We start from the raw sequence: 23,994 nt of genomic DNA, 5'->3' as shown, positions 1-23,994 counted from the left end.
ACATCGACACAATAAAAAGAAAATGAGCCAATTATTTAGATAGTTCAGCTAAATGCTTTCCCCTTAATACCAAAATCCTTCTCCTTAAGTTAAAATTTTAAAGCGAATAAAATATTGCTCCCTTCAGTCAATATCAGATATTCTAATCTTATGGCTTATTAAGAACTTGCCAAATGACAATAATATGTTGGCATTAACAAGGTAATGTTAGACCAGTTCTCTAAGATTGCTTCAGTCTTTCCGATGCCCCACCCCCTCCAAGCTCATACACCCGCGCACGCGCACCTACACACACACACTCACGTGACCTTTTACAGTTCACCTCTGAGCCTGTACAAGAGAGCGTAACAAAGAAAAAGTGTCAGAATGCCACGTGCTTGAAAAATTACCCCTGGAAATGGACTTTCCAATGGCTGCCAAGTCAGCCTCAAGTCCCGCTTTTCTCAAGGGCTCATCCCCATCTCTGAAACAATTTCAATTACTCTCAACACGTAAATGCAATTACTCCTTCTTTTGCTCTTTGGGTTGTACCGATGAGGAGTCAGCTCACGCAACTGCATTTGTTTTGCCTGCCAAGCTTTCACACACCATCGTGTATACATAAAATATACATTACGAATACTTTTTAAAAACTGCATAATGAAGACCAGATAACCAACACAGACTAACAGAAAATGAAACTCATTCCCTACTAATTGTCATATACACTGTGCCGCCAGCCATCCTGGACTGGAAAGAGTTAAAAGTTGAAGCTCTCTTTTAATCAACTTTAATGAGCTCATCTGTAAATAAACCTTTCAATAGTGATTTAAAAACAGTGAGGTTAATTAAAACAGTTTGTAAGTCAGTCGACGTCAAATCAAAATTGAAAATTGGAGATTGATATTTACAGCGAGTGCTTAAAAACTTTAAAATATTTAGGTGGTTTTTGCCTCTTGCAACATATTTCTACTTATTTTAAGCTCCCTCGGATTTTAGATTTGGATGTAACTATTTGCACGTAAGTTCTTTGGACATGTGGCCCGTGACACAAATAATACTCGTATCTTGCATAACTACACTTTTTACATGAGAATAATTGCTGGATCCTGCTCACCATCCAGTGTAGTAAATGTAATGGTGCATGAAGTTAAAATAATTTAAAACATTCTCAGAGGGTGGAGTGAAAAGGCAGCTATTGTTACCTGAACATGATTACTTCCTGCCTGTGTTTGGCAGCTACCTGACCTCAACCGAGCCTCCGGTGAGCTTCTTGTCAAAGGAAAGTTTAACAGCTTCATCTAAGTAATTGTTTAGAGAAGGATCTACTCATTGCCTCCACAGAGCTGATCTTTTCTTGTTTCTCCTTCTTAATTTGGGTCTGCAGTTGACCTTAGAGTATCGCTTTAACAGAGAAACTGACCTGTGAATCCAGAATGATAATTCAGACTTGATCTGCAAAAGCCCACTCTCTTGATAAGATTTAGTTTTCGTATTCTTTACGCTGACTTAAAATTATGCCGTGATAATTCAGAATTGGGGCTTGGGCATATCTCCTTGACATAAACAGTAACAAGTAAAATGAAAATATATTTTTTATTTATTTTGAGAGAGAGAGAGAAAGAGCATGAGTGGGAGAAGGTCAGAGACAGAAGAGGAGAGAGAATCCCAAGCAGAGAATCCCATGCTCTGCATGGAGCCCGACGTGGGGTTCCATCCCATAACCACGAGATCACAACCTGAGGCCATTTCAGAAGTCAGATGTTTAACCCACTGAGCCACCCAGGCACCCCATAAAATACAAAAATTTTTAAGAAATTAAATTGTTCAAAAATATGCATTACTTTGTGTGCTTTGAGTTTCTAATGGTGTCCCTATATGGACAAATGGAAAATATTTAAATTTATGGGCTTTCCAGACCACTGTCTGCACTTGAAATTATCAAGCCGTTGCTTCCTAGAATGAAGTGGGTCCTATTTGTAGCTCCAAGGATTATTATTTAATACTCCATTCATACTATACTTAGGATCATAAGTTTCCTTTATAAAGCAATTTAATCAGTGAAATGTTGGTGAACATTTAATAAGTGGCTCTTCAGGAAAAAAAAAATTTTGCTTATTTCCATGGTGGTCTAAATCTTACTACATGGTTAACTTCAACCCACCAAATGATATCACTAGAAGGGGGATGGTGAAGAGACGTAGGTCATTGGTTCTTGGGAGCCGGTTCTGGCTGGTTCTAATACACCACTGAATTTTAGTGACTAGATAATAGGGATCTACTTAAATGCTTCTGGAGAATCTCCTGACTCGGTTTAACGTGGATTTTTTTTTATCAATTATTACAGGGTCTGGTTTTAAAACACAGCCTCTCAAGTGTTATGGAGATACTCATATATGGCACTGGATTTCGGAAGGGGGAAAAAAAACCCAAAAAACTAAAATAACAAACTCACCCTTGTTACTGGTAAGCTTAGAGAGAAAGCATATAAATTTCATCTAAATTAGGGACACACTCTCAGCCATCTCAAGTATTTTTTTAACAATCCCACTGAATCAAGTTTAGTATCTGTATTGATGTTATTGTCCACGCATAAAAGAGCAAGTGGGTATAGGCAAGAATTTCAAATCTTTATTTAAATTTGAGCTTTTCTTTTCCCAATCTGTGATCAGCAAATATGAAAAAAAAAAAGATATGTTTATATATATATATATATATATATATATATATATATATACTTGAAAACAAGACAAAGGTGAATGATGTGATTATTCTTTTCTAAAATACACTCAAACCTCCATTTAGTGATCTGTGCAACAATCAGTTTTGACATCATCATCCAAATGCACTAAACGATTTTGTCTTCCTGCAGACAACAGGGGATTATTACAAAACTGTCTTTTCAGCACCTTGCTGATTTAACGCCTACATAGTTCCTGCACCACACTCTGCTTTTATTGACTTGGGTACGTGTACTATGTATTTTTTTTTATTCGAAAAACTTACATAGGGGACTAAAAGTCATGAACAGAATCTTTTACTGTTATGAGTTTTTCACATACATGTATATTAATACAGCAAGAAGCATATCTATCTAGTCCCACAACAATGTTTACAAACCTGTATTCAAATGAAAGGACTGAGTGCAGATGGTCAGATTGACTGACTTATTTCTTTTGTGATGAGGCTGAAGGTCACTTTCACCTACTTTATTTCTAAGGATGAAGCGTAAGTGTACGGAATCCTGGTTTCTCCTCACGTCATCCAAATATGAATATTCTGATTCCAGTGTTTGTCTTTCAGAAAGAAGCACTTTTAAAATGTAATTTCCTCTACAGGGTCCACTATCTGTAGATTGATTAGGAACCCAATAAATTATTCTGAAAGAGAGAAATGAAAGAAAAAAGTCCATTCTTATTTCAGTATATCCACATTAAGCTAGTACTATTCTAGGAAAAAGTGATAGGTGGAAATATTATTTTAGTCATAAAATCCTTATTCTAAGAATCCCATCCTAAACACACATGATCACTTGAAATGGTCTCCTCATCTTGGCACCCTCTAAACCAGTATGGACCTTCTACATTGCTTGGTTAGTTCTTGAGGAAGGTGTGTGCGTCAGAATTTAAAGACGGATTTTGAAAATTGTAACATTACATTAAGGTAGTGTTAAAAAACAAACAAAAAAAATAAACAGTCTTTTAGTCAATACGGTTACAGCCAAAAAGGTTGGGGAAAACAAATTCTCAAAAGTCTTTGGAGCATAGAGAACTTGTGACCTTGAAAAATAAATCTTGCATCCAAAACAAATCTCAATTCTGAAATCTTTCCAAAATACAAATATTTTTATTCCACTGTTTGGTACATTCTAATGGCTCAGATGAACATCTTGTATGTCCTTGTAGCTGGGATCCTCTCTGAGATGTGAAAAGGGCTCAACTGCTCTATTTTCTTCTCCATATCCATGCTTCATTCCCTTCATTTAGCTCAGCCTGGAGAAAAATCAGCATGTTCTGACGAGCTTAGTTCTATGAGGCAGTCAGATGGACCTGAATTTCGTGGAGATTGGAGCTCCAAAATAAATAGAACACCATGTATGAAATAAAAAAAAAAAAAGAAAAGATAGTCTCCTGTATAAATCAGAAGAGATAATAAAAATCAATGAATAGACAGCAACTTTTTTTCATACCTCCACAAGCAGCTCAAAAGGAATGATTTACCTTTTTTTTTTTTCTTATTTGGAACCCTTCGTAATTTATTTGCTAAACAACGGGTTATGTTGCCTGAAACCAAATTTTATCGGTTTGTATTGGAGGACCGGGGAGGATTTTCTAAGAATTTATATACTGCTAAATAAAATATATTTGCTAACCAGCAGCAGTAAACTTGCGCTGGATTCTGTAATCTAGCAAGCGAAAAGCATCACCGCAAATTATACTGGTCCCGGGTTTTGAGTCGCGAGAAGTTCTAGGACATTTCAATGGCACATCGTGTGTTGTTCTTCTCACTGGCAGTACCGTGAAGGTTTGTACAGGGCACGCTTGGGTCACGGACAACACAGGGCACTACTTGCTCATAGAGGTTAGGTGCTTTGCAGGTATCTGAGAGTTGCTATCTATTCACAAACCACTGAGCATTTCGTTTTATCAAAAAGCCTTCGAATGCTCAGAGTCTGTGGTCAGTGCAGTCCCTTGGGTAAGTCTAATGGAGATACACTTCACCAAGGCCAAAGCCCAAACAGTTAAAAATGGAGAAATATGTACAACCGTTCTCTCTAGTAGGTCGAGTTCTTGTTTTCTGTATGTAGTGGGTTGTTTTGTTTTGTCTCGTTGTTTTGCCTTGTTTTGTTTTTGCTTTTATTTATTTATTTTTTTCTCCAGTACATTTCAGATTAAGGTTCCGGGGCTATGAGTACAAACTCTCGGGGCCGGTGCCATACATATCTGCGAGTCGTTTAAAGCGAGGCCCCCAGTCACTTAGGTAGTCGTAATTCTGATCAGAGTTTGAGCTGATGGAATCTAGGGAGCTGAGCGATTCAGCCACTGAGCCATTTCCTTCGAACGCGTACGTCTGCAAGGAGTCATAGGGGGGAGCACAGGGGTCCACGTCAGCTTCTTTCAGCCTCTCCCAAATAAATTCTCGAAAGATGACGTTGTCTGGGATGCTTTTAAAAGTCGGTCGACTCAAGAACTGAATTTCTGGAGTCACATCCCTTCGGGTCTTGGTATCTCTGATGACATTGAGGTTCCTCAGTGCGGCCATGTCAAAAGCTTCTGTGTCTTCCTCTCCCCCACCTTCATCGTCGTATCTCACAATATTTTCTCGGATATCTCTCTCCTCATCGAAAATGAGAGGCTCTTTTTTCCGTCTTCTCATGGTGACGATGAGGAGGATCAACACTAAAACGAGACAGGAAAGGAGCAGGTTTCAGTAAATGGCCACCTGCCCCTTCATCATGGTGAAATCAGGCCTATGATCCCGACTTACAGATTTTCTGCTCTTTAAAGCGAAATGAGTTGGCCACCTACGTGCATGGGAATTCACAGCGGCAGACGTGCTAAAATTGCTAAAATGCGTTTAAAATAAGGACACTTTTATACATCAAGAAACCCTTCTCCACACCTGTGCAGAATTGATGTCTCCCGCTTTAAGGCAACCTGCAAAATATTTGATAGAGCAAATTGAAGGGCCAGTTCAGGAGAACTATAATGATTTCAAAGCTATGCAACACAAAGGGATTTTTTTTTGAACTCCTTAATTGCTGGAAAGGCAAAATGACTTTCATAAATGTTTTAGGTCTAATTTAACAACAGCAATTTCAGAAGGAAATGGATTTTAGCATTTGGTCAGGTTCTTTGAAGAAATGCCTAGTACTTGTCTAAGAAACTCCGCTGTTAAATAAAATCCAGTATGTCAGACCATATATGAAGATTAAAAAAGCTTTTCTATAGTAAACTGAGTCTCACTTTCAGGAAGAAATACTGAACTTGGTCTTTATGCGTTAGACCTGGAAAGAGATTATAGCTTGTGAGGTTTTCAGCTTAGCCAAAAAGAGATTTATCAGAATAATTAATAAAGCACATGGTTATACTGGAAAGCAAAGGACAACAGATACACTGGCTGTTACTGGTTTTAAACCACCTGAATATACTCCTTGTATTTTCAATAAGTACACGCTACTAAGAAAGATTCTGCTCTGCTCAGGCTATGAGTGACAGAATGCCAAATGAATTGGGAACATATCAGATTTCCTCGGTACTTGATTTAGTTAGAGTGAAAAAAAAAGTATTCTTGAATTTTGGAGTTCAAAATATATAAATTAAAGAATTATCTTAAATTACCTTTTATTACATCAGCCAATTTTTTTTTCTTGAAGATCTAAAAGGCCCAAAGTAACCATTACTCTCAGCCTATTTAAAAAAAGACATTTGAAATATTTATATTTACAATATCTTAAGAGGTCTTAGTTTGGCATTAAGAATACATTTGAAAATAAAACAGAATAAATAAAACCAAGAAGGACATCACTGTAATTCAGAGTGGTTAAAAGCAATGACTAGGTGAGACCTAGTCCATCCTGTCTCAATCTGCTTAAACAAAGTTCTAAGCACTTACTTTTAAATAAGTCCTTTTCTCTTGTAACATGCTGGCGTGGGCCTTGAATAAAAGCCCAGCCTTTTCACATATTAGTTAGCTGGGTGATCTTGGGCAAGTACTCAAATTTACTGAGTCTAGCCACATGTGATAATTATAGGCAAACGGTCCCAGGGTAGAGACTGGGAGGGGGCAGGGGGAGGAGGCAAGGGAGGGAATGTAAATAGAGTTAGCAGAATGCCAGGTACTTGTTTGTGTGCCAAAGTGAAGTTTTCATTGTTACCTTCTGGTCAACTAAGAACATCAACTCAAAATTTCTCCTCTGACCGAGGAGAAATAATGAAATTAGGTACAAAGTAAAAGGTGCAGAAATCTATGGCAAGGCACATGCACTAAAGATTAAATGACAGAAAAGGCAGTAGAGTGAAAAAGGAAGGTCTACAAACAAGGTCTATCGTTTGACCCTCAGAATAGCTCTCTGGGGCATGTTATGTTCTTGTTTGACAGCTGTCTTAGGCATCTGAAACAACCTGCCTGTGGCCATGAAATAAATGCAGTAGGTAGGAATGATGTGTTCTCTAGTTCCATCGGCCTCAAAGCCGGTGCACTTTCTAGAACACTAGGAGCTTAGTACTTCCATTGACGGTAATTCACACACAAGCCAAGAGCTCAAGTGACCATTTGCTAGTTCCGAGAAAGACACACCAGTATCTTTTAACACATACGAGTAAATAACACTTTAGATTTATGTATAAATTTAGCTTCTGAAACCTTTTTACATAGTTCCCCTACACCCAAATATAGGTAGTTGAAACAGAAAGAAAGAGGGGCCATATCATATTACTGGAGAAGTCAGATTAAGAGAGAGAATGGAAAGTGAGTATCCGAGAGAGCCATGATGGGGGGATAGGTGGAGGGAGGGACAGGAGAAATCTCTAAGACATGTCGGAAGGAAACTGAGGCAGAGCAAATATCCAACCAAATGCAGAGGATGGAAGAAATGGAGGGGCATAAGAGTGAATGAGGCTATGAAGAGGGTAAGAATTAGGTGATAATTAGATGCGCTTTTAATTTAAATCAGTATTTAGGCAAAATATTTCAAAATTCTCAATTCTCTTCGTATAATGAACCTTGTCATTTATATATATGGTATATGATATATAATGTTTTATGTTATATACATGTTATATAGATTTATACGTTATATATAAATAACATAAAACCACCATTTCTTATATTCTGCTGTAAATGTATTTTTTTTAAGTTTATTTATTTTGAGAGAGAAAGAGAGAGAGAAAACAGGCAAGCGGGAGTGGGGGAGGGATAGAGAAAGAGAAACCCAAGCAGGCTCTGTACTGTCAGCACAGAATCTAATGTGGGGCTCGAACTCACGGACTATGAGATCATGACCTGAGCTGAAGTCAGATGCCCAATCGACTGAGCCACACAGGCACCCCTGTAAATGTTATTTTGTTTTTTCTGCTGATAAACTTACTTTTGGATGCTCAAGTGTAGTGTTCAGTAAAAGTGAAACATGACAGAACCCACGGAATGTGTCAGCTCGTAGGTTCAGTACCTGTTAAGGATATTAGTATCTTATAGAGTTTATTTCATTTCTCAGTCTTGCCTCAAGCTGGGAAAAAAATGAAGTGTTTTAGAAGGTTGGAGAATTTAACATTTCAATGACTTAGGAGAATATTAATTTCTAACTACATGAGCACATATAAAAAATAAAATTTAACCTTTACGTAGAACAAGTATTAACTGCTCTTCAGGGTCTATGGAGATAATCCCTGCATTAAAAAGAATATTTTCTGCTTAAGTAAGCACAAGATTATATAGTTTAGGAGGTTTTCCTCATGTCTTTTCTGTCATATGAAGGATACTTCTGAGTGGAGGCATAAAGGAAGATTTAGTCTAGACACGTGGAAGTTATAATGGGCCTGTGGCTCATGAATTTATATATGTTTAACCAATGTGCATTAACCATTTCTTGTAGGCATTAGGTAGGATGATATAATGTTGAGCACAGAAGTAGACACAATAAGTTTTCTCAAGGAACTTATAATTAAATGGGAAGGCAGATATCCATCAAATAATGAGACAACTAAATGTCAATGTAGAACTGGGATAATTATTGCAAAAGAGGGAAACATGATCTTTTCAAGATCCACAGTAGAAGAAACAGACCCATGCAAGGCAGATTTAAGTGAGGGTCACTGAAGGCTGGGGTTGGGGTGACGGTGGAGAGGTGATATGGAAGGTTACTCTTGGTACAAGCGAGCAGTCAGCAAAGGTCGGAAGTCAACAAAGCTGTGGAGCAAAGAGAGGTGGAGATAACCAATGCGGTCTGAGGCCGGTATGGTACGATCATATTAGTTTTTCAAAAACAATATAATTCCGATTGGACTGAGGATAGGAAGAAGGGCAGCAGAGATGTTACGAAAGCAATTACAATGCTACTGCAGCAGCCAAAGCATACTGTTAACTAAAATTTCTGGTTTTAGAATTCAGTTTTATAACATTCGACATTTTCTGAGTATCCCGGTACGTCGGCTGTGGTGCTGGTTATTGGCAAAATCCCGATAGGAGAGGATCCCTGCATCCAAGCAGCTCCAACCTGGTAGCTGTATCTTTACAAAGAGAAATACAGTATAAATCATAATGCAGTTCACTGTGAGAAAGTGCAGACACCCACCAGTGCAAAGAAGCATACATACGAGAACAGCACCATTCTCCCACATTGAAAGAAAGAAAAGGGAAGATGGAGAAACATACGGAAGTGTAAAATACACAGCATCCTATAAATTAGCGGGCTCCTATAGTCTCAACGTCACCGTGGTCTGTGCCAGATACATACATTTTCACTTAATCATCTTGGCAGCATTTCAGTGGAACCAGCCACGCTTCCTAGAGGTCAACCACAGCGTTACTGGCCCCTGTGATTAAGAGGCCCCCTCTCTAATACACTTGCATCATCAAGTGTCTTGTTTTCTGAGAGACGCAGACGCTTGAAAAGTCATCCAGATTAGCTCTTGAAACGCTTACAGTGTATTCTCAGCTACTGAGTTCAACACCTAGTGGTCATCCCCGAATCCCCTGCACGGGATGTTCTAAGCTTGCAAACACCAGAATTCTCAATATCCGGTTTTGGTCCCCAGAACCTGGCAGAACGCTGCTGATGCGGTACACGTTCTACCACAGCTTGATAAGCCTACTTATATTAAAGGAAAACCATTTCCCTGAATGTATTTAGTTATTTTTTTAGCGTATTTCAAATTTTGAGCCAAGTTCATTTTAAAGCACCCAGTCATGCAAACTACCATCAAATCAGTTCTTTTCCATCTGAGACCTCGATGAAAGGTTCTTTTTGTAAACCAAAGTGGAAGTCTTCGTACCTGTTCGGCATCACTTTGTAAAGTTCAACCTGTTGTTTAGAGACTATCACCGAAGGTTAAAACCTAAATTACTTTTTTTTTTAATTTTTTTTTCAACGTTTATTTATTTTGGGGACAGAGAGAGACAGAGCATGAACGGGGGAGGGGCAGAGAGAGAGGGAGACACAGAATCGGAAACAGGCTCCAGGCTCCGAGCCATCAGCCCTGAGCCTGACGCGGGGCTCGAACTCACGGACCGTGAGATCGTGACCTGGCTGAAGTCGGACGCTTAACCGACTGCGCCACCCAGGCACCCCAAAGCCTAAATTACTTTTAATTCACTTTTTTTTTTTTTTACCGGGCAATTGATTTTCTACAACTGTAATCCCTATACCGTCAGTGAGTTTATTCCCCACAGTTGTTATTTTAAACACAAAAAGCAATATTTGATAGTAAATATGCACTCAATAAGTCTTGTTAAGTTAATAAAGTAGGGGTTGGAGAGAGATGCAAATGGATCTCGGCATTATGAAGTTCAGTATTTTGTATACAAATAACTATTATGCAATAGATTATACAGCAAAGTAACATATGCTAGGTAAATACGTATGGAAAGGGGTACTTTGCCCACGATGCTCAGAGAAGTCTCACAAAAGAGAAAACATGATTTAAGACTTGAAGGATAAGCCACCATCACTTAGAAATACTACTTTCTCTACGGATCTCTCTGAATCATCAGAATTTCTTATTAGTCAATAAAATTGTCTAAATCCTCGCTTGCTAACACAGCAGCCACTAGCTGCCCGTGGCTTTGAGCATTTGAAGTTTGGCTGTTCCTATCTGAAACACGAATTGAGATGTGCTTTCGTGTAAAATGCACATGTGACACTCAAGACATTGTTAAAGTGAAAAAAAAAACAAATTTTGGTAACACGTTAAAATTATATTAGTTTGTTAATAGCTCACTCAATTTGTTGTTAGCATTTATTTCAGGTGTTTCTTGTTATTTTTACTAATGAGGCTACTCCCTGAAAGTTTACATTGATGTAGTTCACACTTGTGAACCATAACCTACGTCTTCGGACAAAATAAAGATTCAAAAATACTAGAAAAATCTTAATTGCGTACGATCTTGACGTACGCTACTCTAAAATTTTATGGCCAAATGATGCATTGAACAGCAAAACAGCTATTGTACTACAATTATTACTGTGTCCATTAGGTGTAACTGAAAAATGACCTACTTTAAATGAAAAATCTGCTAGTAAAATCTATATCCACATTCACTAATTTGTAAATGCTTATTCTATCCATGTGCGAGTAGAACTTAGCCCTTCGATAACTACTTTTTAACTCTTCACTGTCTTTTGATCCTCTTGATTTGCACCACTATTACTGAAAATCTGTTACATGTTCTCTATTTGGCACTAATTACGTTTCATGAATTTTCTTTTGATTTGGTGGCTTCAGATCAGAAACCACCATGACAGAGAAACATCTTAGTTCTTTTCAGCATCACTTCCAAGTTCCCACCACTTTTTCCATGCCTGGAACTCCCCCAGAGCTCCATACTCCCACCACAAAAAAATAGGTCATTAAGTGACAGTTTGCTAATCAATGATTTATCTTCAACGGCACTCAATTTTATTGACTTTTTTTTTTTATAAAAGCAGCCTATTTCATATTTCCACATTCTTATATCCTAATTGCTCTGAAACCAGAGAAATCTGAATTTTTCTGTTATTTCCAAGACTAAGGTTACCAATGACCTTGATAGTTGCCCAATCCAGTGGGCACTAGTCAGCTCTATGTTTACATGGCATATCTATCATATTTGAAGTAGAACTTCAATGCAGAAACATGATATGGGTGAGTTTTTTGTTTTAATACAATGTCACAGAAATTCTTATAGTTAAAAAAAAATCTTTTTTACTCTCTCCTCTCAAATCATGGTTTGTTGGTAGCTGATCTTCTCTAGGGTAATACTTATGGTAAATCTTCCTCAAATTCTGTACTTGGCTTCTTCCCTTTTCATCCAATACTCTTTCTACATGAGCTCAGTGAAACACCAGAATTCGACTACTTTCTATATAGGGCAATTGGTGAGTTCTTTGACATATAAACGTCCCATCTGTCTCTCTAAATGAAGCAGATCATATTCATAAATGACCGCTCGTGATTTTTATTAATGAAAATGTATGGGTTGCTCGGACTATGGTAAATACTTCTTATATGGCAATTATAATTTTTTAATGTTACCATCACTTAGCTTACACCTTTCTGTACAAATGTCTCTCTTCAGGTTTAAACCCATTTACTTTAATCAGTTTCATATTTTGTGCTCTTTTCTCAGAAAGATCCCTGAACCCCAAACTAGAAACTTCCAGGTCGCCTTTGCCTTGAACTTCACTTCCTCCTTGTATTTACCTCTTGCTCATTCCACCACTGTAATGAACCAATTATTAGATAGTGTAACTCCTGGAATGCACCTCAAATCCTGTCCCTAAATCCACATTTACACTGAATCCCTGCCCCTATTGACCGAATATGTGGGCTTATATAAAATATTTTACTTAGCCCTGCCTCAGTTTCCTCCTCTCCAAAATGGAGATAATAGAAATCAACTCATAAAAATTATCTTATAGTAACTTTACAAAGATTAAGTTTATAAAGTCTTAAAAATATATAGAGTAAGCACAATAATGGGTGATATGTGTTAAACTACTATAACAAAGTCTTATGCAACCTAACGCCTATATCTCTGGGTCTTGCTAAAATTTGAGTCCTATAACTTGCACACTAAAAGCAAATTTTACTTGTACTCATGTGATTTTGCTCACTCCCTCTTTATTTAGTTATTTGCTATCTATACTATTCTATTTATTGGATGGTAAAATAGAGACACCAGAACGATTCTCGAGAAGCTTAACATAAGTGGCAAAGACAGGAAAGTGAACAGGACGTGTTAAATACTATTCACAAATTCATCCCTAAAGGCATTTCCTTCTACCTTTGCTCTATTGGGCCCTGGGAATACACTGGATTAAAAGAAAGGTTAAGATCAGTACTCTCAAGGTGTTCTTAAATTTGAGCAAAGCAAATAAACAGATGTACCAATTGTAGTAACTGATCTAAAAGAAATACACAGGTTTCATGACAAGGAATCGCAGGCGTTTGTATAGCTTGCCCAGGGCACCCCCTGATCTGGCTTCAACTCTCGGGTCATGGTGCCCCAAGCATGGCACGCCCAGGGACCACCCCCCCCCCCAGCTCACATCTGCCCTAGCTTCAGCCATCCCACTAAGGCAGCCCCGACATGACGTGACCAAGGATCCCCAGTTTCCCAGAAAATCAAAAACTAAAGTTCACCACCACTAAAACAGACTTCCAAAGAAAGTTAAAATGTCTTCCTTAAGGCTTGCCTGAGTGGCTCAGTCAGTTAAGCATCCAATTCTTGATTTTGGCTCAGGTCATGATCTCACGGTTTGTGGGACTGAGCCCCATATTGGGCTGCTGACAGTGCGGAGCCTGCTTGGGATTCTCTCCTACTCTCTCTGCTGCTCCCTCACTCACACTCTCTTTCTCAAAATACGCATTAAAAGAAAGGAATTAAAAACAGATTTAAGTGGAAAAGGCCATAACTAAAAATTAGACAATATATGAAAGAAAAAAATCTCACCAATGAAGGCAAATAATACAGGTAGTGAATCAGCCACTTAAAAATCTAGTATGAAAATTAAAAAAAACAAAAGGATGTAAAATATGTTATCAGCCACATAAAATGTGTGTGTGCTGGGGGGAGTACAAATGTACTTTTATTTTTATTAATATTTTTTAAAGTTTATTTGAAAGAAAGAGCGAGAGAGTATATGAGCAGGGGAGGGGAAGACAAAGAGGGAGAGAGAGAGAATCCCAAGGTTCCACACTGTGAGCACAAAGCCCAGTGAGGGACTCCATCCCACCAATCATGAGATCATGACCTGAGCTGAAATCAGGAGTTGGATGCTTCCCTGAGCCACCCAGGGCCCTCAAATGTCATACTTCTGGAATGCATTGGAAATTAAGCAACTATCAGCTTAAAATAGACTGCTATAACACTGGTGTATGTGAAACACATGATAACCAAAACCAAACCTACAAAAGAACCTAATAAAACAAAAAACTACAACAGGGGTGCCTGGATGGCTCAGGCAGTTGAGCGTCCAACTTTGGCTCAGGTCGCGATCTCGTGGTTCGTGAGTTCGAGCCCCATGTCGGGCTTCCTGCTGTCAGTGCAAGCCCACTTAGTGCCTCTGTCCCCATCTCTCTCTGCCCCTCACTTGTTCATGTTCTCTCTCTCAAAATAACTAAACACTAAAAAAAAAAAAAAAAGATTCTCTTTATCCCTCTCTGCCCCTCTCCCCACTCTCTCAAATAAATAAATAGATAAAAAATAAAATAAAAATGGGTAGAAAACTTGAATAATTTTTTCAAATGACGACCTACAGATAGCCAGCAGGCACACTAAAAGATGCTTAACATCACTAATCACCAGGAAAATGACATTCAAAACCATAATAAGATGACCTCACACCTGTCAGACTGGCAACTGTCAAAAAAAAAATTGTTGGTAAGGATGTAGAGAAAAACAAACAAACTTTATACACTGCGAGTGGGAATGCAAACTGGTGCAGCCATTACGGAAAACAATCTGGAGGTTCCTCAAAAAGGAAGATTGAGCAAATCCACTTCTGGGTCTTTATGCAAAGGAAATGAAAACACCAATTCAAAGAGACACATGTTTTGAGGAACCTCCATATTGTAAGTGTTCTCTCGCACAGGAAAAAAAAATACACACACACACACACAATGGAATGTTCAGCCATAAAAAGAATTACATCCTAAATGGAAACAGACTCGGTGGGAACAAAATGTTGGTTATGAGTGGGAAGTGACTGGGAGGTGGACAAAATAGGTGAATGAGACTAAGTGGTATAACCCTTCAGTTAGAAATTAAGGCATGGAGGGGCGCCTGGGTGGCGCAGTCGGTTAAGCGTCCGACTTCAGCCAGGTCACGATCTCGCGGTCCGTGAGTTCGAGCCCCGCGTCGGGCTCTGGGCTGATGGCTCAGAGCCTGGAGCCTGATTCCAATTCTGTGTCCCCCTCTCTCTCTGCCCCTCCCCCGTTCATGCTCTGTCTCTCTCTGTCCCAAAAAAAATAAACGTTGGAAAAAAAAAAGAAATTAAGGCATGGAAATGTACAGGGGATGCAGTCAATAATTTTGTAACAACTCTACGGCAATATACAGTAACTACATTTATCATGGGGTTCACTTCATAGAAACGTATCAAATCACTGTAATGTACACTTTAATAGGCCACTGTAGGTCAAGTATACTTCAATTAAAAACAAAAAAAGAATCTGGTTGTAAATGGCTCTTAATTGAATCAGCAGGTGAGGACAGTCCCCCTGAGAAGGTAACACTGAGTCTGGACATAAAGGGGAGTGTGAGCCCAGCAGGTAAAGGGATTCAGGAAGAATTTCTCAGTAACAGGGTGCCATGTTTGAAATGGATGGAAAGGCAGCTGTGCATCTCTTCCTGCAGGCTGAGCGAAGGCTTACCCTGATACCTTCAAGAGGCAAGCAGGTGTCAGAACATGTCTTGCTTTGTGGGCCATGAGAACCATTTGGGTTTTATGTAGGTACATTTGATGCTTCTGAAATGTTTCAGGCAAAGAAATAATTTAGGTTTAAAAAAGTGAAATGATAGGAAAAATACAGGGGTACTAGTGCAGTCTGGTGATCAAAGGCGGATGTCATTGCAAGTGACATCTAAGCTAAGATCTAAGGGATGAGAAAATTCAACTTGTCATTTTGTCTGGATCTATGTGCTGTAGAATAAGAGATATATGCAGATGCTCAGTAATAGGAGGCTAGAATTTGAACTTGTACTTATGAACCCACTCTATTATTTATAGTCACAAAGAATAAATGAAGATTTATATGTGATAAAATCCCAGCATGTGATTGAGGTAAATTAGCTATCAACTATAGCATTTTTAACTAAGATTTGAACTGAATTTTAACAACAAATGCAGTATCCTTGAAATGTCTGCTGCAATATTTTCTCTGTCTTTGGACAGATTTGGAAAATCATATATTCGGATTTATTTTTTCTTGAGCCCTTATAGATCTTGGGATTACTACACTGAAAATAGAATTTAAATATTTTAAATGTGTGCCATATCCACTTTATAGAAAAAAATAGGCTGGATTTGGGAAAAAATGCCTTAAAATCATATCATCTAAGGAAATGGGAAAATCTGGGTCCAATGGAGATACTACTTACAGATAAAGACAAAACTAAATCAAACATTCTTTTCCACTAATGAGTACATTAAAATCGTCCATGGTCTAATTCAACAGGAGGGTATGGAACACCCTCTACATGTCATATCAGCATTTTATGAGATGCTACATATATAATGATCAAATAATGCTCAGCCCCTGCCTCTAAAAGCAGGAATCTACTCGAGGAGATAGACAAACTAATGAAACAGGTGAGTCAACCTTGCAGGACGCTCTCGTATAAACAAGGTGCTACGGGGTATGCAGGAACAGTACCCAAAGTCGACTCCGATGCAAAAAAGGAGAATGGTGTTCCAGGCAGAAGGAGCAAGTCATTTAAGAGTAGGTAAGGCAAATCACGAGGAGTCTAAGAGCAGCTCCGCCATTTGGCTGAAGGTTGAACTGGGAGGGAGCAGTAAGGTCACAGAGTCTGTGATTTTTGTCTGTAGACAATCGGGAGCCATGGAAATTTTATTTTATGCTGGGCTGTGTCACAGTCACATTTGCTTTGCAAAATATTACTCTGCCTGGGATGTTGACAGATTGGCATCTGGTAGAGACTAGAATGACTGCCATAATCCAGAAGGGCGACGATGGGCCCTGGGCAAAATCAGGTGCAACATCAAGGCAGAGAATAGCATAGATTCAAGGATCGATAAAGTAAAATTCATATTTGGGGATACTGATTGGCTGTGGGGCATGGAAAAGAAAGAAAAGTAAAGGATGACTGATTCCCCTCAAAAAAAAAAACAAAAAACATGGAAGTAGGGACTAAATTGGGAGGAGAGGTAGGGATATAGGAAAACTGTTCAGGATTTAATAATTCTGTCCGATTTCTAATGCCAGCAGTCCGTTAGAATAATGAATGTGCCCACCTAGAGTTTGCCAATCACCTGCACAAAAGAGACATTGTTTTCCATGTCTCAAGAAGGGGAAACATTTCATTATAACTCAAACCAAACTTCCCATTACTTTCCCAAAAGTATCACAGAGGCCTCTCCATTAAGTGTGCAAGTTGAGTCTCAAGATAGCGATAAAACTGACCTAAGTAAAGTGAATATTGTGTGTACAAAGACAACTGGTATACTATACATTTTGGTGATAATGCAGTATCATCTCAAATTTATCATACACAATTCTCGATGCGTTGTCTCAAGGTTGGAAGTAATTGGAAGATCCTGTAAATTAGACACTCAGAGGTAGCCAAAGAAGCGATAAAGCTGCTGTGTAAAGCAGATCAAAGATTCTGCTCTAATTTGGCAGTACGTGGGTTGTGATACCCACAGATCTGTAGGCATTTCCCAGAGACACACAAGTCTTTCACACGGGAAAACACACAGGGAAACATACCTTATGAAGGACATTCAGAAGCCAGGCCCGCCTGTGTCTGAGTCCTGGCTCTGACACCTTATAACTTTGTGCATGTCTCCTCCAATTTACAGTTTTCTCATATAAAAAAGTGGGCATACGACTGCTTACTAACACGTGCCTAGGAAATGCGTGTTACGAGAATTAAATCGGACCATGTTTGTAAAGCACATAACTAACGGCTAGCTCTTAGTATGAGCTTATTAAATGCAATTCATTTTTTACTATGCTTGCGTTTGTTTGAAAGGGGAACATGTGCCATCGTAAATTGGCTACTTCAGTCCTTTATTATCAATAGGACTGCTGTATCAAGTACTTTTGATCATTATAGATTATGATGGGGCTCAGTCTTTTACATAGTGCTATCATATTGTTCTCCGCATTTTTTTTTTAGTTAGGTAATATTGTCACTTACAAAACTGGGAATATATTTTCCTGTTGAACAAAATCATGAGTGGCCAGAATCACAGGGGAGCAAGTACACTTCAACACTTCGTACATCAGGAAGGAAAAGTGAAAAGACGCAAGACAGCTGAATGTGAAGCTGGCCATCCTGGGCACACTGGAAGAACTTGAACTTGAATTCCATGTGGTAAGCAGTGTTTTCTACAAACGTCTTATTGCACTTGAAGCTGGGCCAGTCTAACAAATCCCAATTGTGGCTGAAGAGCAAAGAGCCAGAGGGGGTGTTATAGGACTTCAATTACTTGGACCTAATGGTCCAAATAGGGAAAAACAAAACTGAATATAGTAAATTCAGTGACGGTTTCAACGTGCAGGAAAATGCACAAGCTAACAAAGTAACTGTGCAGACTAATGAAGAAACTGGCTATAACAGTCTTTGGATAGATGTCCAATAATACTGAAACCCTATTTTTTTGTTCATTTTGGAAGAGTGAGCGAGCACACACAAGCAGGAAAGGAGCAGAGAAAGGGAGAGACAGAATTCTAAGCGGGCTCTGCTCTGTCAGCACAGAGCCTGACATGGGGCTCGGTCTCACGACCACCATGAAGTCATAACCTGAGCTGAAATCAAGTTGGATGCTTAGCCGACTGAGCCACCCACGTGCCCCAAATCCATATTTAAAACAACTGAAATTCTGTCTGCTCACTTCTCAAAATCCACTGAAGTAGTAAGTTAGTGTCATTCATAAAAAGTTTTTTGAAGTGCTTTCAGCCTGGTTGAAAAATAAGCACATATGTCAACAATTATGAGTTTATGATCAAAATGTGTAACAAAATTTGGGGGCAAAATATTTAGTCAGACATTAGAATACTAAAGGATCTTGCCATATATTGATGAAATGTTTCTACTGGCAAAATAACTGCATCTCGTCGATAGCTTTCTCATGAACCTTGAATATGACCATAATCTCTCTCATTCAAGTTGTATTCAGTGGAAGGAAAGGAAGCTGCAGGCTCTAACTGTGGAATCATGTCTTTCATTCAGAGAATTCCCATGCAAATAAGTCAGAAAGGGTGAGAACAAAGTGGGGATGGGAGAAGAGTCGGGAAAGATTTCACCCATGAAATTAAGAGGACACAGAGGTGAAGTCAACACAGCCAACTTCAGACAACATGACTTTCCAATTTTAAGAAAGGACTACATATGAACATTAAAAAAATATATTTTCAAGGTGCAATTCCTTTGTAGATTAATCCAAAAATCAGTGACTGAGAAATGCCATAATCGCCATTGTTATATGAACTCCTGAAATCCTTGAACCTCATTGTACCTCACTCTCCCCCTCTGCAAAATGCAGGGGTTTGGGTTGGAATGGATTTCTGTGATGCCTTCCTGCAGGAGCATTCTGGAACCTTCAGGGCATCCCTTTCTCTCATCTTATAAGTAGCTTTAATTTAAAACCTCACTGGACCACAACATCCCTAAACTGACCTAGATTCTCAAGGAGTTCTTCCCTATTTCCACCCTTTTACCTTTCTTTTTTTCTTGCAATATTTATTCAGAAGCCTAAAAAGGTTGAACTATAAATCCTGGTATCGAGTGTCTAGGAATACGACTCATCTTACTTCTTGAGGTGGAAAGAATGTGTTACTTGTGCACTAGAAGCCATGATCCGTGCGAGGCTGGCTGTCCCATCCACACCACCCTCACCCCAAATAGTCACATTGACTTCGGTACATACTGTGTGAAAACCTAGAGTCTACGACTGAGGAGACAGAACCAAAAGAACATGCAAAGTCCCGATTATCTGCTTCTAAAGACTCAGGAAATAAGGCACAAAGAGACTCAGTGCTGAACAGAAATACCAGTTTTTGGACATGCTGATTACTGAGCCAAGTCCTTACCAAGACAAGAAAGCCAATGGTTTCAAAATGAATTTCAGGACAATAGGCTCTGTTTTGACTTTTGTTTTTATAGACTTAAAGAAACTTTAGAAAAAAACCCCAGTAAAATATAAGACATAAACACCTTATCCTGAGAAGAGGTATTCCTAAGCTGGTATCTATTAAAGGAAAATGTTTAAATTTAACAAAAAAGTTAACTAAATTTTGAAGAAATCAACAAAAATCTATAAACTTACCCTAAGATATATGTATACACAAATACTCATATATATTATATGCAAAAATGAAATCTAATAATACTCAATTTCACTTACCAGTGACAGCTAGGTAATGATTCTTAACTAATTAGAACCAAGCAACCTAAATTGCAGGGAACTCCTAAGTCCAAGGTAAAAGTATGTTCTAACAATGAAGCAGGCTTCATTAGACAGCCTTAAAAAAAGATAATTGACTGCTGGGTATGATTAAATTCTGGGAAATCCAATTTTATCTTGTTCTTTTAAAGTCCGATGTAATCTAAATGGTGTGTGATAAACTAGCCAAGTTAAGTTCAAGAAGAGTCATCCACATACCATCTACCTTTGCAATGGTTCCATCTTTTTCAAAACTGAGGCTAATCGTTTCAATTCTCATCAGGCTTTAACTGGGAATCGCCATGCCTAATGATTTTCTGAGACTTTCTGCCACCTGTGTGAAGTTATTTGGTTAGCTGAAGTTATCGAAAACGTAGTTTACATCTGTGTGAGATCATTGACAGTGTGTTAGTAACTAGGTCTTAGCTTGGTTCATGGGTTGGGAACTTGCTTCACCAGTAACACTTAAAAGTTACTGAATGTCCACTATGTGGTAGGCACACAACTGTCTCGTTTAAGGTTGACAATAACCTTATGAGTCTAGTTCTACTATTTTCCCCTCAGAGATTAAGAAGCCAGCTTTAGAAAAATTAATGTTCCTCCGGTGAAAAACCAGTGTATGTTGGGAGCAGTAATAAACACTAGGTTTACCTAACTCCATAAATCTTGTTTTTAAAGATTACACAATGACGACTCACATCGCCAAGTTCTGCTTTTATAAAAATATATTATAAATGGGTTCACAAATTATATCAGACCCATTTACCTTAGAAAACACACAGCACGGTCTCAAACACAATCATAAATGCTCATTGTCCTTGCTGTGGAAAGTTACACTGTGAAAGAGAGTGTAGCTAAGGAAAAAAACCATTACCCAATGCCCATGTTGGCTAGCTCCCAATTTTTAAAAGCGTACTGCATAATCTCTTACAAAACTGTAATTCTAATACAAGTTGTAAATCTTATTTAACCACGTAATGAAATAATCCAGGAGAGTACAATTAAATATGTTAATTCTTGGGAAAACTGTAACTTTTGCACTGCTGGAATTACAATCTCTTTAACTTCGTGAATAATTATAAAATATTCCTTACATCTTTTCTGAAAAGAGGGGGCGTATAAAGCCATAATTTCTGAAGTAATCATCTTATCAAAACAACATAGAGAAGATTCTGGTCTAATAGACGACTCTGTAGGGTACTGTAAAACAACATGGTAAATTTGAAAAAAAAATCAATTTTAAACAGTCCTGTATCTTCACTGCGATTTTAAAAAAGAGATTGGTATTTTTTTTTCTGAGCTGTGTTTTAAATATACCATTGGAAAGCGTGGCCAAAGGAACATGGGTTGCTTACTGAACAAAACCCAATAGAGGGGAACATTTGTGTATGTTCTCAAAAAGGTACCCAAGGCCAAAGGAAAGAGAAGGGTCACGGTCCATGCAGGGTTGGTGTGACTGCTCTCGCAGAGAAAGCACCGGAAACTGTACCCACCCAGTAACGTCAAGACACAGGCGAGGATGGCGATCAGGGCTCCGGTGCTGAGGCCGGCAGGTAGGACGTAGGCCTCCGCGTTGCAGGTCTGGGCTACCCCGTCGGCATCACAGTCACAGACGCGGATGGTGAGGGTGTTCGTGCTGCTGAGGGAAGGCGAACCACTGTCCACGATGAAGATGGGCAGGTAGTACACAGACTGCTCCTGTCTCCGGAAGCCGTTTCTCCTGGTGAGAATGGAAGCCGTGTTGTCTAGGATAAAGAAAGCAAACGTGTAACCCCAGATTTCTGGCAGACTCAGTCCTGCCAAACTGTATCCATTTAAGGGGGAGGGTGAGAGGAGGGGCGAAACAGGTGAGGGGGTTTAAGCGGTACAAACTTCTGGAAGAAACACACACACGCACACACACACACACGATGTATGTGAGTTAAGTCCTTCTGTTTGGTGTCTTTAGACCGAGCACTATATATTACCCAATACTGGTTCATTCTAGTACTGTTCAATACATTTACCTCATGCTTTGGAGTTATGACCCAAGGAAACAGTGACAAAGTAAAACTGAATATGGAAATTTTTATTCATCACTTACTAACTGCAGCTTTGTGAAAATCCCATGTAGTCTACCCCCTTACTTCTCTTACATGTCGAACCACACGCTTACAAAGAGGATGATGCAAATGAACAGGGTATCTTTGCAGCATCATGAGCTAGCCCAAAAATCTCCACCTGTCTCAAACCCAATATAGAAACAATTAAAATAAGTCGATCCGGCTTTATCTAAGTATAGCTATCAGAAATGACACTGTAGTTTTTAAAAATCCATATTGGTATATATCGTGACCCAGGCCCCATGTGTATAAACATTGTGTCAGTGATAAAATGGGTCATTTGTGTTTAATTTATATTCAATATTCTATTTCATCTAAACGTTTAAAGTAATTATGAAACTTTTAACAGTGATCAATAAGTCTGTATCACATAACTGTGATTTCTAGATCAGAAATATTTTTTCTTATCTGCTAGCGGTTTACCCAACTAACTTGTCTTCATTAACTAATTAGAGAATGTATGTGGTCCTTTAAACTTACAGCAATTAACACATAAAGGAAAATAGGACGCTAGTTTCATCGAGTGTACTTTAATATTGTATCTCCTTTCCAAGCTATCAAAAGGACATTTATCTAATGTTACCATAAAAGAATTAACAATGCTCTAATGAAAGAGCAAGCTGAAATCTATTCTATCCAAATAGCACCAAACAGCAAGCTCACAGGAGACCAAAGAAATCATATAACCTGCAGTTACAAATATGGCAAGAGCAACTGTTTGGTTTTTGGATTCCATCCGGTAAGTTTTTATGTAAATGAATCTTGTTTTAAAATGTGAATTTGAGGTGTTCATTAAAAATCCACACATGCGGCTGAAGGATATTCTTTTCAGTATGTTTCTCTATACACTTAATAGTAACGCAACGTCGATTTCTTGGCCTCTCAACCACTCAGATATATGTATTCATGATGTGATACACAAAGTTGTTTCAGAGTTGCTGAACAGTAATCTAACATGCCTGGCATCAGAGAGCACACTTGTGCACGTGCACGACGAATCAAGGAACACATGCAAAAATGCCTAATACATGAGAAGGGAGTCCTGTGCTCAGGAAAGATATCGTAAGAATGGTGATGTTCTCTATGCAGTTCCTATGATGGAAGCCAACCTAAGAACTAATCTCCTAATTCTTACATGGTTCATGCTAGGACGCTCTGGACTTGACTTAGGGAAGTCTTTCAAGTGTGCGTTTACTGTCCAAAAATCATGGCACTGCATGATGATGACACATGGGGGAAATACTCTCTTCTTGGAAAGGTCATAAATTCCCCTCTCTGCATTTGTGCTGGGTGAATCCAAGTGCTGAGAACTGTCCCTTGCAAATATGATTAAGTCAGAGAGTTTGGGATTACCCACATAGAGAATGTTCTTCCTTTTACGTTACAGAAGGGACAAGATAGTGTTCTCATTTAAGCAGAGGATGGAATCAGGAAAAATATTTTAAGATTGAAGTTTTGAGGTCAAACTTGGATTTTCTGCGCTAAACAGGATGTAGGCTTTAGGCAAAAAGCACTTATAATGCCCACCTTCTAAGTCATTTTAGATGAGCCACTGTTTGACTAGCAAATTGTTTCTACGTTTTG

General features: G+C 38.7%; 1 protein-coding gene across 4 annotated transcripts in view; it reads right to left on the bottom strand.

The window, feature by feature from the left end:
• Positions 1–2,266: 2,266 nt before the first annotated feature.
• The window catches only part of CDH7 (cadherin 7), a 123,986-nt gene continuing 102,258 nt past the window's right edge, over positions 2,267–23,994 (bottom strand). For all 4 annotated transcript variants that reach the window (XM_043559060.1, XM_043559057.1, XM_043559056.1 and 1 more), the window contains 2 exons: positions 21,802–22,053; positions 2,267–5,378 (listed from right to left, as the gene is read on the bottom strand). In XM_043559060.1, the coding sequence (XP_043414995.1) occupies positions 4,885–5,378; positions 21,802–22,053 (746 nt within the window). In that variant the 3' untranslated portion in view covers positions 2,267–4,884. The remainder of the gene's footprint in view (positions 5,379–21,801; positions 22,054–23,994) is intronic.

This window comes from Prionailurus bengalensis, chromosome D3 (assembly GCF_016509475.1).
Source record: "Prionailurus bengalensis isolate Pbe53 chromosome D3, Fcat_Pben_1.1_paternal_pri, whole genome shotgun sequence".
In the NCBI taxonomy this organism is placed as follows: domain Eukaryota; kingdom Metazoa; phylum Chordata; class Mammalia; order Carnivora; family Felidae; genus Prionailurus; species Prionailurus bengalensis.
The sequence above is the reverse complement of the archived record's forward strand: the minus strand, read 5'-3'. Positions and strand labels throughout refer to the sequence as shown.